Source organism: Chelonoidis abingdonii, chromosome 11 (genome assembly GCF_003597395.2).
Source record: "Chelonoidis abingdonii isolate Lonesome George chromosome 11, CheloAbing_2.0, whole genome shotgun sequence".
NCBI classification, from domain to species: domain Eukaryota; kingdom Metazoa; phylum Chordata; order Testudines; family Testudinidae; genus Chelonoidis; species Chelonoidis abingdonii.
In genome coordinates, this window is record NC_133779.1 from 14,319,558 (window position 1) to 14,335,883 (window position 16,326).

General features: G+C 53.5%; 2 protein-coding genes across 2 annotated transcripts in view; one reads left to right on the forward strand and one right to left on the reverse strand.

Moving 5' to 3' along the window:
• Positions 1-16,326, reverse strand: part of LOC142047504 (uncharacterized) — an 87,683-nt gene that overhangs the window by 24,964 nt on the left and 46,393 nt on the right. The gene's annotated exons all lie outside the window — the stretch shown is intronic.
• On the forward strand, positions 9,837-14,388 carry THAP7 (THAP domain containing 7). The gene is made up of 4 exons (XM_032792987.2): positions 9,837-10,194; positions 10,806-10,961; positions 12,790-12,927; positions 13,474-14,388. The coding sequence occupies exons 1-4, from the start codon at positions 10,115-10,117 to the stop codon at positions 14,105-14,107; spliced, it is 1,008 nt and encodes a 335-aa protein (XP_032648878.1). The 5' UTR covers positions 9,837-10,114; the 3' UTR covers positions 14,108-14,388.

Sequence of the window (16,326 nt, forward strand, 5' to 3'; positions counted from 1 at the left end):
AAAAATTGCAATACTATAGAATACTATATTCTTGTGGGGGCTTCTGCGGGGCGTGGGGCTTGGGGCAAATTGCCCCACTTGCCCTCCCCCCACCCGCTGGGCGGCCCTGGACCATTGTGATCATCTACTCTGACCTCATAGACTCATAGACTTTAAGGTCAGAAGGGACCATTATGATCATCTAGTCTGACCTCCTGCACAATGCAGGCCACAGAATCTCACCCACCCAATCCTGTAACAAACCCCTAGCCTATGTCTGAGTTATTGAAGTCCTCAAATCATGGTTTAAAGACTTTAAGCTGCAGCGAATCCTCCAGCAAGTGACTCGTGCCCTACGCTGCAGAGGAAGGTGAAAAGCCTCCAGGGCCTCTGCCAATCTGCCCTGGAGGAAAATTCCTTCCCGACCCCAAATATGGTGATCAGTTAAACCTTGAGCATGCGGGCAAGACTCACCAGCCAGCATCCAGGAAAGAATTATCTGTAGACTCGGATCCCACCCATCTAACACATCCCATCACAGACCACTGGCATAACTTACCTGCTGATAATCAAAGATCAATTGCCAACATTAATTGCAAAATTAGGCTATCCCATCATACCATCCTCTCCATAAACTTATCAAGCTTAGTCTTGAGCCAGATATGTATTTGCCCCACTGCCCCTCTTTTGGAAGGCGTTCCAGAATCTCACTCCTCTAATGGTTAGAAACCTTACATCTAATTTCAAGTCTAAACTCTCTAGTGTCCAGTTTATCCATTTGTTCTTGTGTCCACACTGTACCAAGCTTAAGTGTGACACAGGCTTTAGAACGTCCCTGAATTAATTCCCGTTTGACCGAGAGCAGATCGTTGTGAGAAACAGCCCGTCAAGCTTTCCACACGACCAGTGGCAGAGATTCGCCGGCCAGCACTTGGTAAATTGTTCTGATGGTTAATTACCTTCGCTGTCAATAATTTACACCTTATTCCCAGTATGAATTGGCCTAGCTTCAACTTCCAGCACTGATCATGTTGCTTTGGCTGCTGGAATGAAGACAAATTCTGTTTCCCTGTTGGCTCCACAAGCCTGTGATCAAGTCATCTTAACCTTCTCCCTGTTAAACTAAACAGATGGAGCTCCTTGGTTGCATCGTTCTGCGGCAGTTTTTAATACCCTTCTATCATTCCCATGGCTCTTCTCTGACCCCTCTCCAAGTATCCATCCTTCTTCAATGTGGGCACCACAACTGGACACAGGATCCCAGCAGCGGAGGCCTCTCAGAGTTAATGAAGAACATGCTTGAGACAGGGGACCTGCCAGAGGATTTTAGAACTTCAATGTGTATCCAGATCTCAGAAAAGAACAACGCTATGGACTGCCAAATGCAGAGGTAAAATAACCTCTCTACCCCTACTCGAGATTCCCTAATTTGCTCATCCCAGGATCACAGTAGCCCTTCTTGCCCATAGCATCACACTGGGAGCTCATGTTCAATTGATTATCCACCGTGACCCCCAAATCTTTCTCAGAGTCGGTGCTTCCCAGGAGAGAGTCCCCCAGCCTGTAGGTACGGCTAACTTTCTTTGTTCCTAGATGGACAACTTTACATTTGGCCATATTCAAATGTGTATCGTTCACTTCTGCCCAGTTTGCCAATCAATCCAGGTCGCTCTGTATCAGTTACGTCAGTCATCATTTACCAGTCCCCCAATCGCTGTGTCATCTGCAAACTTCGTCAGTGATGATGATTTTATGTTTTCCCACAGCTTGCCAGAGCCAACAACTGATTCCTGCGGGACCTCACTGGAAACAACCCTGCTTGAGGATGTTTCCCCATTTCCAATCACATTTTGAGACCTGTCAGTTAGCCAATTTTTAACTCATGTAATGTGCGCATTCATGAAAACAAGCACCAATTAACTTGGGAACATCTCAGAGATGCTATCAAAGAACCTGAAGATAAAGGCAAGAAGTTACTAGCTACTAAACCCCCCCGGAAATAGACTAAATCATTGCTCTGCTAGATGAAAGAAGGAAAGTAAAAGCACACAGATCAACCACAGATAACGAATACCAAAGACTAGCTAAAATGATAAATAATAAATCCAGATCGGCAAAGTCTTAATGGCTGAATGAGAAATGCAAATAATTTGAAGAACTAGATAAAGAAAATAAACAAAGTGAGATGTATCAAAAGGTTTGATTAGAGAAGGAAAGTGCAGGGCCGGTGCTACCATTAAGGCGAACTAGGCAGTTGCCTAGGGTGCCAAGATTTGGGAGTGCCAAAAAGCGGTGCCCCCAATTTTTTTTTACTGCAGTTCCTCCTGGAGTGCAGTGGCTGCTCCACTTCTCTGGCCTCCCAGACTTGCAGCTCCAATCAGCTGTTTGGCGCCGCAAGCCTGGGAGGCGGGAGAATTAGAGCGGGGGCGGCGTGCTCAGGGAGGATGCAGAGCAGAGGGCTGGGGCAGGGAGCTGCGAGGGGGGCGCCTCAGAGCAGGGGGGGAGCTGCTGTGAGTAGGCCCTCAGGGTTGGGGGGGACAGGGAGCTGCTACAGGGCGAGGGGGTGGGGGCGAAGGTGGAAGTTTCACCTAGGGCACGAAACTTCCTTGCTCCGGCCCTGGAAAAGTGACCTATACGACCCTTATGGAGAAATGGGAACCAGGCCCCAAAGACAAGAAGGAGAGATGGAGAGAATATAGGAATGAATTATTTGGTGATGATAGGCCTGAAAAACTTCAACTACAGATCAATCAAATAAGTGCCTGTCAATAACGGATGAAGACAGCATGGTAGCAATAAAAAGATGTCTGAATGGAAAAGCAGTAGGTTGTGATGGAAAACCAGCTGATTTAAAGCAAAGGGGCTGAAGGCTCCAGAGGCTCTCAGAGTTAATGAAGAACATATTTGAGACAGCAGACTTCCCAGAGGATTTTGTAACGTGTATCCAAATCTCAGAAAAGAACAACGCTATGGACTGTAACAACTACAGAACAAGCAGCCTAGTGCCTCAGATACTTTTGCAAGTTGTTTAGAACCGAGTACAAGGAAAGCCTGATCAGGAACTAAGCAAACAACAGGATGATTTTGAATGTGGAAAAGGCACCATAAATGCCACTGTGAAACTGTGATGCGCACATTAGAAAGATCAGTTGAAAAGGTGAAAACAATATACTTGAGTTTCATTAACTTGCAAAAAGCTTTTGACAGAAGCTATCATTACAAACTGCTCAATATACTCAGATCCGTAGGGATTGGTGGATACGAATTCCGAGTAATAAAAAAATTATACTGGAATCAGAAGGCAATTAGAACAGGAGATGAAAATGAAAATCTGATAGAGATCTAGAGAGGAGTGAGATAAGGCGGTATGATGTCACTGACTTTATTTGACATTTAGAGTGAGTATTTGATTAAATTTATTGAGGAAACAGAGGAAGGGATTAAGATGAATGGAAAATGAGTGAATAACATTCACTATGCAGATGACTCAGTGCTGTTGGGTGATTCAGAAGACGGTGGAGATTATATATGAATATGGCAAAGAGTATGGTCTAGAGTTGAATGGTGACAGGACAAAAACTAGGGTGGCATGCAAGGATCCTTGGAAAACATGCAAGATTTCAGTGAACGACACAGCCCTACAACAAGAGAGAAATTATTGCTAGTTAGGAAGCACCATAACGTAAGATGGAACACTGGGTACTGAAGTCAGCACTAGAATAGCAAGAGCCCAAGAGATATCCTGGAAGACTAAACCTCTGATGAGAAGGGACATAAATCTGAAAACTAAATTCTGACTCTTGCAAACATCCATTTAGTCTGTGTTAAGTTACAGCTGGGACACATGGGCATTCCAATAATCAATAATAAAGAAACTGCAATCCTTCGAATGATAGTGTTACAAGAGAATTCTGAAAATGTCATGGATAGACCATGTAACCAACAACAAAGTACTGGAGATGACTGGAACTAAGCAAATGTTAACTGGAGGGCTTATGAAAAGAAAGATTCAGTTTGCAGGGGATGTTTTAAGAGGTTTCGCGAGAGACGCGTGTTTACAGGCACCTGAAGGGAACGTCAATGGCAGAAGAACACCAAGCAGAAAAAGATCTGGGATGGACGATGGGTGGATCAAAAGGACTGCTCATCCCCAAAGAGATTAGCAGAGGTCCACACACAATGGGGTACCTTGGTTGCAAACCTCCAGTGATGGATATGCCATATAAGCAGAAGACAAACAAGTGTCATGCTGACTTTGCACCAGGTCCATACAATCATGGTGGTATCATGAAGCGAAATGAGAATGAAGACAAACTTGAGCTGCCTGTTACTGAGGGCTGATTGCTCCAATGAAGTTGAAACTTTGTTGCTCCCAAAAGCAAGCGCCGCTTGTGAACTGAATCTGTAGCTGAGGGACTTTGCCCTCCTTTGTCCAGTTCTTTCACACGGTCCCTGAAGGTGAACGTAGCAATGAGTGTGGGGCAGAACTCAGGGAGAAAGATGATGTTTGTGAAGGAATGAAGAATAAGCAGGTTTAGCAAAGGTGGGATCTGAACCCGCATATCAAGAGCACAATATATAACCACCTCATTGCCTTAATCACTCAGCCACACCACCTGAAGAGGACAGGAACATTTATCTCCTTCTAAAATCTTGATTTACCTATTACCAAGGGTGGGCTTTCTAACACACAATTTCTGTGCTATTATACATGAGTGACTAAGAAAAAGGATCACACCCCAGAAACAGACCCTGTAGGGGCACAGCTGGGTTTGCTGTTCGGATTCTGCATCTCATAAAAATGGATATGCTCCAGTTCAACCACAGCTATTGGACTGGAAACAAGAATTAATTCAGAGAAACCTCCTGGCCTGCACCATTGTGGAGGTCAGATGAGACAAGCATAATTTTCCCTTCTGGACTTGCAGTCTAGGAACTGGGGTATGGTTTTAAACTGAGGGCAGAGAGGAGATACAAGCCCCCATCTCCAGCACCAGGGATTATTTCTAAAGAATATGGACTAGACTCTGTTCACACTTAAACCAATCCAGAACAACTTCATCTTGGTCAGGTGTGACTCCAGATTGACTCTTGGGAAGCCGAGATCAGAATCCAGCCCTGACCCCACTGCAGTCAGGGGCTGGCTCAAGACTGATCCTGGATGATGCTCCGCTGAGCTTTGCCCAAGGCACCAGTAAGCATTTCAGACTGGCAGACGCGCAGAGTGAACTGGGAGCAGGGAAGGGGTGGTAACTGTTTCCTGGGGTGGGGACAGTGCCTTCCAATGGATCCCAGAGGTGCTAGGATATTTCAAAGCTTTGGAGATGCAGCTGCCCCTACAAAGCAATTAAATCCTTCTCCAGCTGAGAGCTGTGTCTTCTCGCAAGGGGCTGGTGTTGTAAGAGGCAGAGATTTCCAAAGCCCCTGCTCCATCCAGCCTTGGTGAGGCACTCCAGTGACGTTTGCGCCAGGAATGAGATGGTCTTTTCAGACACCAACACAGATTTGTGCATGCCTGGACCCAGTGTGACTTCCCCTCTGCACGGATCCGGAGCTGAAGGTAAAGACAGTACCTCTTTCCCAATGGCCAAAAGCCCTGCTGGGGTGAATCAGTATCAGGGTGTTGGTGTCACTAAGGATAATCCTAAGTAACTTAGAATGTAAAAGGCAATAAGGATATAAAGTCTCCCTGTTTCAGGTCTCTAGTGAACAAGAGTCCTTCCATGTTTAAACTCTAATTGACCTAGCAGGCCAATAAATAAACAAAAGGCCAGGTGTCCGGAGCCTTATCAGTTGCAAGGCCGCTCAAACTGGTATAGAGCAGAAATAATGAAGGCCTGCATACTTCTACCACAAGGGAGTGGAATAAAACACCTCTTGGAGCAGGGACAAGATAGTGGTTCAAGATGTAGTGGGCCTAATGAACTAGAATGTGTCGCCAGCTTTGAGTTTAACAGTTTAATGAACCACTGATTAAGTAACCTACAAGGGGGGAGAGGTGCAGGGGAAGACAGAGAAAGAAGTGTGTTGAGAAAGAATGCTGCAGCCGGGACAGGCAGAAGGGGAGGGGGAACGGGGACTTGCTAGTCAGTGAGAAAAGTTCTCATGGATATAAAGGAACAGACTGCTTGTTTTAACGGGGCTGGATCTGAGGCGTACTAAGTCTCCCAGCTCCGCTTTGGGATCCCAAATAAACTTGTGTTTTGCTTCTCCATCTCGGTGTGTTTATTGGCGCTAAGCATGTCGGGCACAGACTACCACTGTTGTTTGCCTCAGCAGTCTATCTGCCCACAACAAGGGCAGGGCGGTGGAATGCTGGTCCCCTAATCCAAAGCCCAGGAAGTCTGCAATGGGTTTAGGATCGGGCCTGCCACATTCAGACAAGAGCCTGGTCCTACCACAGACAGCCTCCTCAGCACACAGAGCGTAGGTGGATCTGACAGTCCTCACCCTGTATTCCCCCATTTTAGGATTTCTAAATCTCAACCCATATAGTTCAGGAGTAATTTGAAGCCTTTATAAACCAGCTTTCTTAAATTTGGAATATTTCAAAGCTTCCTGAACTTGCATTTCAGTAAATACATTCAAAACTTTACCAGACAGTTTTGCAGTCGGGGTGGGGACTTCCTTGTCAGAGCCCTGGCACATCTGGGCTTTGCCATATCAGTTATGAAAGTAAAAAAATTGCTTGAGCCCCGGCTCCTCTTTCATCACACATGAAGCACCGGGTAAGTCCACACTGCGCATTCAGCCCAGTGCTGTGACAGTTGCTGTACCCAGGTCTCGCAGCCATGCTAGCACGCCCACTCTGCGCCACACAGCCCTTCTGCCTCAGGGCTGCCACTTGGGCTGCGTCTACATTGCAAAATGTTGTGCTGAGTCAGACTGCTTTGTGTGTGGACAGAAGTGGGCCTTGGTCTCAAACCGGAGTCAGAGTCCAGGTTGGGTGTGTGGTGTAGACATACCCTGCTCGGCTGGCAGGCTAGATGGCCCAGTGGTTAGATATCTAGCGTGTGGGAGTCTAGGTTTTAATCCTCTGCTTTGCCACGGACTTTCCGTGTGCCCTTGAGCCAATCACCCAGGCTATGTCTATTCTGCCGGGACGAGGAATGATTGCAGGATGGGCGGATCTACCCAATCTAGTTAGTTAGCTCAGGTATATCTCCATGCGCTGTAATCACACCTCCAAATTGCAGTCTCAGCCTACCCTCTCTGTGCCTCAGGGTACATCTACATTGCAAAAAAAAGTAACTTCACAATACCATATCTCAGAGCATTGGGCTATGGAATCAGGCTTGCCCTGCAGGGTTGAAAACATGTGGGGGCAGTGAAGATATTCCCACCGGAGCTCCCAGACCAACTCACTTCTCTGGGTCTCAGAGCCAGCTCCAGAGCAAGCGGAAATATCTACACTGCTGTTCTGAGACCCATGAGCCTGAATAGGTAGATCTGGGCTCAGACTTTCAGCAATTTTTTTTTTTTTTTGCGTGTAGATGCATCCCTGTTCCCTGTCTGTAATAGAGGGTAATGGCCCGGCAGGACAAGGAGGTGTTATAAGGATCGGGGGTTGCTTAGGTGGAGCTGTAGATTCTGGTCTCAGGTCTCCCATACAAGCTATGCACGGACTGGAATTTTCAAATCATGGGACATTCCACAATTTTGAAATTTGTTTCGGGAACAAAACATCAAATTTTGAAATTTCCCACAAAATGAAATTTTCAACAACAAAACAATTGAGGCTCAAGCCAAAAGTTTTGTTTCTAGAAAATTAAAAAGCTTCATTTCTATAAAAGCAAAATGTTTTGTTTCCCTGTTCTGTTAATCCCTCTGAAGCAGCTAGCAATGGCCACTGCTGGAAGACAGGATACTGGGCTAGATGGACCATGGTGTGACCCAGTGTGGTCATTCTTCTGTTATGTTCTTGTCACAGTCCGGTGAGTCTTTGCATTCCCGTTTGTGGAGGGGATATGCACACCTTCCCTGTGTTGTCTGAGCGTGATTAAGCACAGTCCACTGCCCACGGGGAAGGAGGCTCATTTTGGATCAGACTGGCTGGGCAATAATCTCATGGTGAAATGTCATCACGACATTGTAAGGTTGTGAATTTCCCTGTAGGATGTGATTCAGGAGCAGCAGAAGCTTCCTAAAAGTGTGAGGGGGTGGGCACCGGTATCTGAACTGTGGCCACACACCCCTGCACTACCTCTTCCCCTGAGGTCCCACCCCCGTGCCACCCTTTCACCCCCAAGCCTCCACCTTGCTCCTTCCCCCGAGGATCTGCCCCCATGCCACCTTTTCCTCCCAAAGCTCTGCCCTCACGCCGCCCCCCGATTGCTCTTCTCTGCCCTCTCACCCTCTCGCTCCCCCTTAGGGCCAGTAAAAAGGGGGAGTCAGGGCCCCCTGATTGCCCTCATTCCAGCACCCCTGATGTGATGCCTCCAAAGCCAGCCAGCCCTGCCTAGGCTGAAGCCATTCGACAGACCTGGCCCAAGCAAGGGAAGATGGGATCAGCTCAGCCGCATGTAGGCAGTGAGCAGGGCCCTCCAGGGGCCAGGGCAGGAAGTTGCAGGGAACAAACGATTTACATTTTAGCAAACGCAAGGAGGGGGATGAGCTGGGAGCCTCCGTCTCCACCAGGCGCCAGATCACCGTCCTCATGGCCTGGATGTGCCATGTCGCAAACCTTGGGGGCTGGACAGCCTGAAACCGGATCCACGGCCATGGGGCTGGGAGGGCACCAGGCAGGGGTCCTGGGACCTCTCCCCCCATCACCAGAGAAGGAGCCACCTCAGGGCTGCCCAGGCCACTGGGGGTCCTGCCTTGGAGGTCGGCACCACCCTGCTGGAGGTGTGGGGTGGGGGTGAGAAAAGGGGCGGGGCTCTCAGGGGCGGGGCCTATGGCGGTTCTATGGGGAGGCCGAGTGGGAGGGGCGGCTCTGCAGGTGGACTGGGAAGGGCGGGGCTTGAGGGGAAAGGGCGGGGCGCCTCTGGCAGGTGCTATGGGGAAGAGCTGCGGGCCTGCAAGGAGGCGGGCAGGGCCTGCTCAGGTGATTCTGGGGAACGGCGGGGCTCTGAGGGGGAAGGGCAGGCTCTGTGGAGCGGGGGCTGTGCAGACTTTGAAGGTGGGGCGGCCGCTTGTGCGGGATGGGGAACCGGGCGGGCGCTTTGGTGGCGGGGCTTGTCTCGCAGGTGGTGGGGGGCCAGGCATGGGCCAAATCCGGATTGGCCGCCGGGCACCCGCCCCTTCCCGGCCTGCGCTCGCGCGAGTTGCCGGCGGGGAGGCGGGAGGCTCGCGGCTTCTTTCCACTCTTCGCCGAGAACACCGCGAGTGGCCCTGCTGCGCCTGCGCTAGAAAGCGGGACCGCATCGTCTGTGGAGTGATGGGAGAGGGGAGGGAGACCGGAAACGCCCCGGGGACCCCTCCCCCGCGCCGCGCACCGGCTCCCGCTTCCCCCCCCCCGGTACCCTCCGCGTCACAGCACGTCACGGGAGCCCCGGGCCTCCCTTGCCCGCGTCCCCAACCGGTGACCCCCCCCGAGGGCCCTCCCGGAGATACCCCCGTCACCCCCCCCAACTCCCCCTCCCGCACGAGGGTTCCCTGCCCCCCGGCTCAGCCCCGCCCCCGCTGCCCTCCCCGACGGCTCGTCTGCCCCCGGGATCCCCGCCCCCCCTCCTGCCCCCCCCCGCCGGCCTCCCCCCTCCGCAGCTGGTGCGCAGAGTCCAGGGGTTCGAAGCTGGGGAGGCACAAACGGGATGGGGGTGGAACCCCCCCCTTCCCGTATTGCTGGGTCCTGGTTATGGGGGGGGGGGTCCACACATGCAGAAGCTGAGAGATCCAACGAGTGGTGGAAATGTTCACAGGGGAGGGGCAGGTATCCTGGCTATGGGGGCTGAGGGCGTGGATTGGAGAGGGGAGGGTGTCCTGGCTATGGGGGATGAGGGCGTGGATTGGGGAGGGGAGGGTGTCCTGGCTATGGTAGGGGTGATGGGGTAGGTATTGATGCGGGCAGGAGAGTGTCCTGGCTTTAGCGGTCAGGTAGGTAAGACTGAAAGCCACTGGCTGGAGTGTAGCTCCGGTGTGGGTGGGTGGGGGGGTGATTCTCAGGGCCTCCCCATCTCTGTCTCTATCCTCACAGATGCCCCGTCACTGCTCTGCTACCGGCTGCTGCACCCGGGACACCCGCGAGACCCGCAATCGAGGCATCTCCTTCCATCGGTAAGAACTACCCTGGCCCTGCTTCCTCCCCACAACCTCCCCCTACAACAAGCCCTTTCATCCTCCTCTCCCTGAGGGGAAGGTGCAAGGGGACAGCCAGGTACCCTGAACAGCAGCAAATTTAACACCAGCAGAAAGGAAATACTTTCCCAGCACAGCCAGCCTGCGTAACTTCCTGCCACAAGGACTCAGTCATTATCATCAACGTTTGTTGCTCCAAAACCACAGCTGAGACCTGGCCTGATCAAGAAATCGCTGAGGAGTTAGGACCAATTTTCTCTTGTAGGCAGGTTATTCCAGAGGTGTCCACTAGGGAGTGTCTTGCCTCTTCTTCTAAAGTAGCTGGAGTCTGTCAGAGCCAGGATGCTGGGCTAGAGAGACCTTTGGTCTGATCCAGTCTGGCTGGTCCTATGTCCCATCTCCAGTGGATCATTTGGAGGTGGTGTTGCTTTTTCTTCTACGTACCTAGAGGACATTAGCATCTCTGGGTTGAAAACTCCTGGGGGGAGATTGTTCTTGGATCTGCCTTTGCCCCTCCTTGTGGCGGTTGAACCCCTGCCCCAGCCCATGCCTCTCCCGGGAGCTGAACGGTGCCATCTCTGTCCTCGCAGGTTGCCCAAGAAGGACAACCCGCGGCGCAGCATGTGGCTGGAGAACTGTCAGCGCAAGGACCCGAGCGGCCAGGGCCCCTGGAATCCAGTCTCTGACTACATCTACTTCTGCTCCAAGCACTTCGAGAAGAGCTGCTTCGAGATGGTGGGGATCAGGTGGGTGCAGGAGGCTGAGCTGACACCCAGGGATGCCCAGCTCTGTGTCCCTAAGCTGGGTGTTGCTAGCTTAGGAGATGAGCTTTTTCACCAGGTCTCCATAACTGTGCCAGAAGCTGCCCCTGGCATCCCAGCTTGGGTGGGGGGTGGAGAAGAACAGCGCCACCAGTCACATAAATGCCTGGTTCAGGTCCTCTCCCCTCTGGGAGGGTGGGTTGGACCATATGGAGCCCTGTCCTGGACCCTCTTCATCTACCCTTTGGAAGGATGGACTGGTCCATACGGTTCCCCTAATCCTGACATACCTCCTCATATCCCTGGGAAGATGGACTGGTCTGTACAGTTCCCCCTAATCCTGGCATGTACCCCCAAAGATGGACTGTTCCATGTGGTTCCCTCTAGTCCAGATGCCCCACTAGTGAAGATAGACTGGTCTGTATAGGTCCCCATAGGTCAGATGCACTCACCCTCCCCTCCCTGTGAGGAAGAACTGGGCCATACGGTTCCCCCACCTTCCAGTCCAGACGCAGCCCCTCTATCCAGGAAGGTGAACTGGTCTGTATGGTCCCACTGGTCCAGATGCCCTTACACTCCCTGTGAGGAGGGACTGATCTCAATGGTTTCCCCTAGTCTAGACACCCCCCTTGTCCCGTGAAAGTGAACTGGTCTATTCTCTCTCCCCCCACCCCATGCATCCACATCCCATCTCCCTCTCCCTGTGAGGACTGACGGACAGTGTGTCTCCCCTGAGATCTAGAGTTTAATTAAGGCCTGTTTGTCACAGTTCCTTGGCCCCATTTTGCAATGAATTCTGTTGAAACACAGTTCCCGTTTGTTACAGCAGCTCTCTCGATGCAGGGGCTTGCTAGCGAGTGAAAGAAAGCACAGGGTACGGGTTTTACGTTAATGGTTTTGAGAACATAAAAGTAGTGGGGGTTTATTGTAAGGTAGGTTAAACATACCAGCAACTACTTACCCACGTGAGTAAAGTTGTCCCACAGGTGCGTGATAGGACAAAGAGCTCATCAGCGCCAGAAAGTTAACCAGGTGAGGTGTGAATGTAACGCCCTGTAACGATTGTACAATAGCTATCGGCAAGTCACGGGGCTCGGGGCAGGGGAGAAAGGATGAAATGCTCTGGCTGGTGCTAGATGGGAGGTCAGAGTAGATGATCTTCTGGCCTTAAAAATCTGTGAATGTGGAACCCCCAGCGTTGGCTGTGTGGATCCAATCGTGGGATCCAGTCGGGGCCTTAAGCGCCTGAATAAAACATGGTGTGGTTCAGAGACTGAGGGATTTGCGAGAGAGAGGGTAAAAATGTCAGACTGCTGCTTATTTCGAAGCCCACATGCAGGTGACCACAAATTAAGCTCTGGTCTACACTTACTAGCTACATGGCTCAGGGGTGTGAAAAATTCACACCATCGGGTGCCGTAGTTAAGCTGCCCTACGCCCCGGTGCGGACATGGCTAGGTCGACAAAAGAATTCTCTCGGGGAGGTGGATTACCCGCATCTCCATCAACACAGGAAGCGTCTACACTGCTGCTGCGCCGCCCATAGTGTAGCCCCGGCCTAAGACAGACCAACTGGTAAAATGAAAACCGTATGCCCCAAAGTCAGAGCCGCATCTTGGCCTAGTGGTTCCTACAGGGCAAAGAGCCATTTAAAAATATTCCCAGGCCAGCAAAGAGACACCCAGCTAAGCTAGTGGAACAGCGTTCCCATCCAAGAGTCCCTGTGCCGGGAGAGCTTCCTCCTGAGGCGATGGGGTTCTCCCCAAGCCAGCTGGGCCGGGGGCAGCTCGTGCCTGCCGATGTCTCTCCACAGCGGCTACCACCGGCTCAAGGAGGGGGCCGTCCCTACCGTCTTCGAGTCCTTCTCCAAAGCGCGCCGGGCAGCGAAGATGAGGGCTCTCCGGCAGAAGGGTGATGACCCCAAGGCTGCCAGGGCCTGGAAGAAGTGGAAGTGAGTGCCTGCCCTGTAGATGTTCTGCTGGGCTGGGTCGTGGGGTGAGGGGCTGGGATGTGCTAAGGCAGAGCACATGGAGCAAGGGGTGTGCAGGCTGGGTTGTGGATCAGAAGGGCCCGGTCTGCCCCCATGAGACTGATGGGGGCCCAGCCATGGCAGGGGGCAATGGGTCAGAGTGAGGAGCTGAAACTGGCTCTGCTGGACTGTGTGCATTGGAGATCAGATCTGTGGGGCAGGGCACGGGGTCAAGGTCTGGAGTGAGTGGGGCAGCCCCGCATGTTATCTCCTGAGCTAGATTTAAGGGGGCGGGGTCAGGATCTGGAGGAGGGGGAGAACTGGGGCTGTCCCTGTATGTTGACCCCAGGCTAGGTTGGGGTGGGGCTATCTTGGGGGCAGGGTCAGGGTGTAGGTGGGAGGGGCTGGGGCTGCCCAAGGTTTGGATTGGGGGTCAGGGGCCGAGGGGGATTGGGATGGTCCATTGCTCTGGGGCCCTGCTATGCCTGCCCCCTGCAGTGCATTCTGGGATGGGCTCTTTCCCCTCAGACGCGATCCAGGCCGAGGGGAGCAGGATGCCCCGGCCAATGCGGAGATCTCGTGCTTCCCGGAGGAGGAGGAGTCTGAGCTGGCCACGCCTGCGGCCGCCCCCACCACTGAGCACCGCAGCCTGCCCGGGCCGCTCCCCCAGGGGGCAGAGCTAGAGGATCAGCATGACGTCATCCTGGCCAGCCTGTCGGACATCCTCCTGGAGTACCCGGCCGTGGCCACAGGGCAGGAGGCAGCCACAGCCACACCAGCGCTCCCAGAGGCAGAGGCCCCCACGCTCCCAGAGACAGACGCCCCCTCAGAGGCCCCCGCGTCGCCCGCCCCGGAGCCGCCCCGCCCCGTCTCCCCCTCTTTCTACATGCTGCGCCTGCCGCCCCCGGCTGGTGCCTACATCCAGAGCGAGCACAGCTACCAGGTGGGCAGCGCCCTGCTGTGGAAGCGGCGTGCGGAGGCAGCCCTGGAGGCCCTGGACCGGGTCCAGCGGCAGCTGCAGGCCTGCAAGAGGCGAGAACAACGGCTGCGGCTGCGCATCTGCGAGTTGCAGCGGGAGCGGCGGGCAGCTCCGGACATGCGGCGCCAGCTCAAGGAGCACCTCCAGGTCTTCGAGCTGCAGCTGCTGCGCGACCTGGAGTGAGCCTGGGCCTGTGCTCAGAGGCCGTCTGTGTGTAGGGCAGGGGGGCTTCACTCCATCCCAGAGGGACTGCATAGGACTCGGGCCTCTGCCCAGGCACAAAGCCCTGGGCTCTGTGGCTCGGCCACAGGCTGAACTCACTCCCTGCCCACAAAACGTGGCAGGCAAGGGCTGCAGACACAAACCTTGTGACAGCACTTCTCTGCCCCTCACTCCCGCCCTGACCTCCACCTCTGTTCCAGGGAGGCGGATTGATGGGGGTTGTAAATAAAGATCTTGTTTTATGTGGGGGTGATGATCCCGGAGTATGCACAGCCTGGTGTGAGTGTGGCTGCGGGGCAGCTGTGGGGTCAGTCCCAGGGCGGGCAGTGCCCCTGGTGTGCGTGTGCCCATTGCCCCCGGGGCAGTTGTGGGGTCGGTTCCAGGGCAGGCACTGTCCCTGGTGTGCGTGTGTGCTATGGCCATGAGCACCTCAGCTCCATGCCTACGATTTTCCCCCTGCATCTATTCCCCCTTGACTTTGGGGTTCCCTTAGGGTCACTGGACCAGAATCCCAGCTTGCCCAGGCTCTGCTACTTGATCCCCCCCACACTCCCTGTGCTGGCTGCCAGGGGCCTGCTGTTGGCATGGTGGGGGCTGGGGGGGGGGGCTGGGGGGGGGGGTGATGCCATCTGTGTGATCATCCCCTGCCTTGTTACAGGCCAAGCACCAGAACTGCTGCGAATGCACTGAGCTCCCAGCTGAGAGATAAAACGAGGCGCATGAAATGAGCCACATGGCAGCGAAGATGGAGTACGGGGGGACTTGGTAACCAACTGGTGTCAGTACCCCTAGCAAACGGAACAGTGTTGGGTTACACCAGCTGCGGATCTGGCCCCACTGAATCGAGGTCGGTTGACACCAGCCGTGGGTTTTTATTTTACATGTAATCACGAAATGACGAGTTCAGGCCTAAATCAACTGTCACAAGCACCAACGTGTTCTCTGCATGTCTATAAAACGTGCCCCCCATTGCTCACCACCCCTGAGGCCCAGCGAGCGCAGCAAATAGTGCCATGGCCATGGCGGACTTCTGTGTGGCACAGGGGTGGCATGTGCAGGGAGGCTCGAGGGGAGAGGCGAGCCGCGGCACTTTTGAATGGATTGGGGGGCTCTGCTGGATTCCCCACCTGAACCACTGGCTCCTTTATGCGCTGTAACTGCCTCAGATGGACAGCATCACCTGGAGTGCCCCAGCATGAGAGATGGAGGAGGTAGATGACCAGGAGGAACGTACCTGGACAGCAGTTCAGGCCTGGGACTGGCCTAGGTAATTAAGTTCCCTAGTAGGTACCATAGGGGGGCATCTTTCCTAGGGCTGAACCTCCCTTTCCTGTTTGGGGTGTGGGTCAGGCACAACCAGGGAGAGCCCAGACACCCCTTCTCCCCAGGCCATGGATGGATGGGAGAGGTCCTGGTTTCTCTGGGGGTGGGGGAGAGATCCAAGCAGCCTCCTAGTTCTTCTCAAAACATCCCTCAATGTCTCAGAGCAAGTTTGGCATCTTAACCTGGGGATCCAGCCCCATTGGCCCCAGCAGGAGTCAATGGAGCAGACCCCCAGCAGAGGGTCAGTTGGCCATAGTTCCTTTTAGGTCACCATCACTCGGCAGCCCAGGCTGATGAACTGGACAGGGCAGGGGCAGTCGGACCCAGAGTGATGTCAGTAGAACAACTGAGAACCCAGAGCCACCCCAGGACCTTGCCCTGGCTTAGCTTTTGCTGGACGAGCAGGAGCATTACACGGAGCTGCACAGACGCCATGTGAGGGATGGTCTCTGCCCCAGTTGATATGCACCAGGCAGAGGTGTGGGACAGGAGCATCAGCATCCCTGTTCTACTGAGGAGAAAGCAAGGCACAGAGAGATTGAGGGGCTGGGCTGGCACTCAAACCCAGCTCTCCGCACCACCTTCTGCCAGCTGAGAGACCCAGCTCGCGTTTTCCAGCATCCAAGAATTCCCACAGAGCCAAGCTTAGAATCGGGGACAGCGAGCTCGGGGCCCCAGGCTCCTCCCGTGAAGATAACTGTCCCTCATTTCAAGGTCCTAAAGTTGCATCCACGTGACACCATGTCACTGATGGTTGGGAACTCTTTTGATCCGGAATGGAGGGGTCCTGGCCCCGGGGGTTATCTACACTGAAGGGGGCACATCTGTGATAAATCTTGGGGTGCCCAGCACTGTGA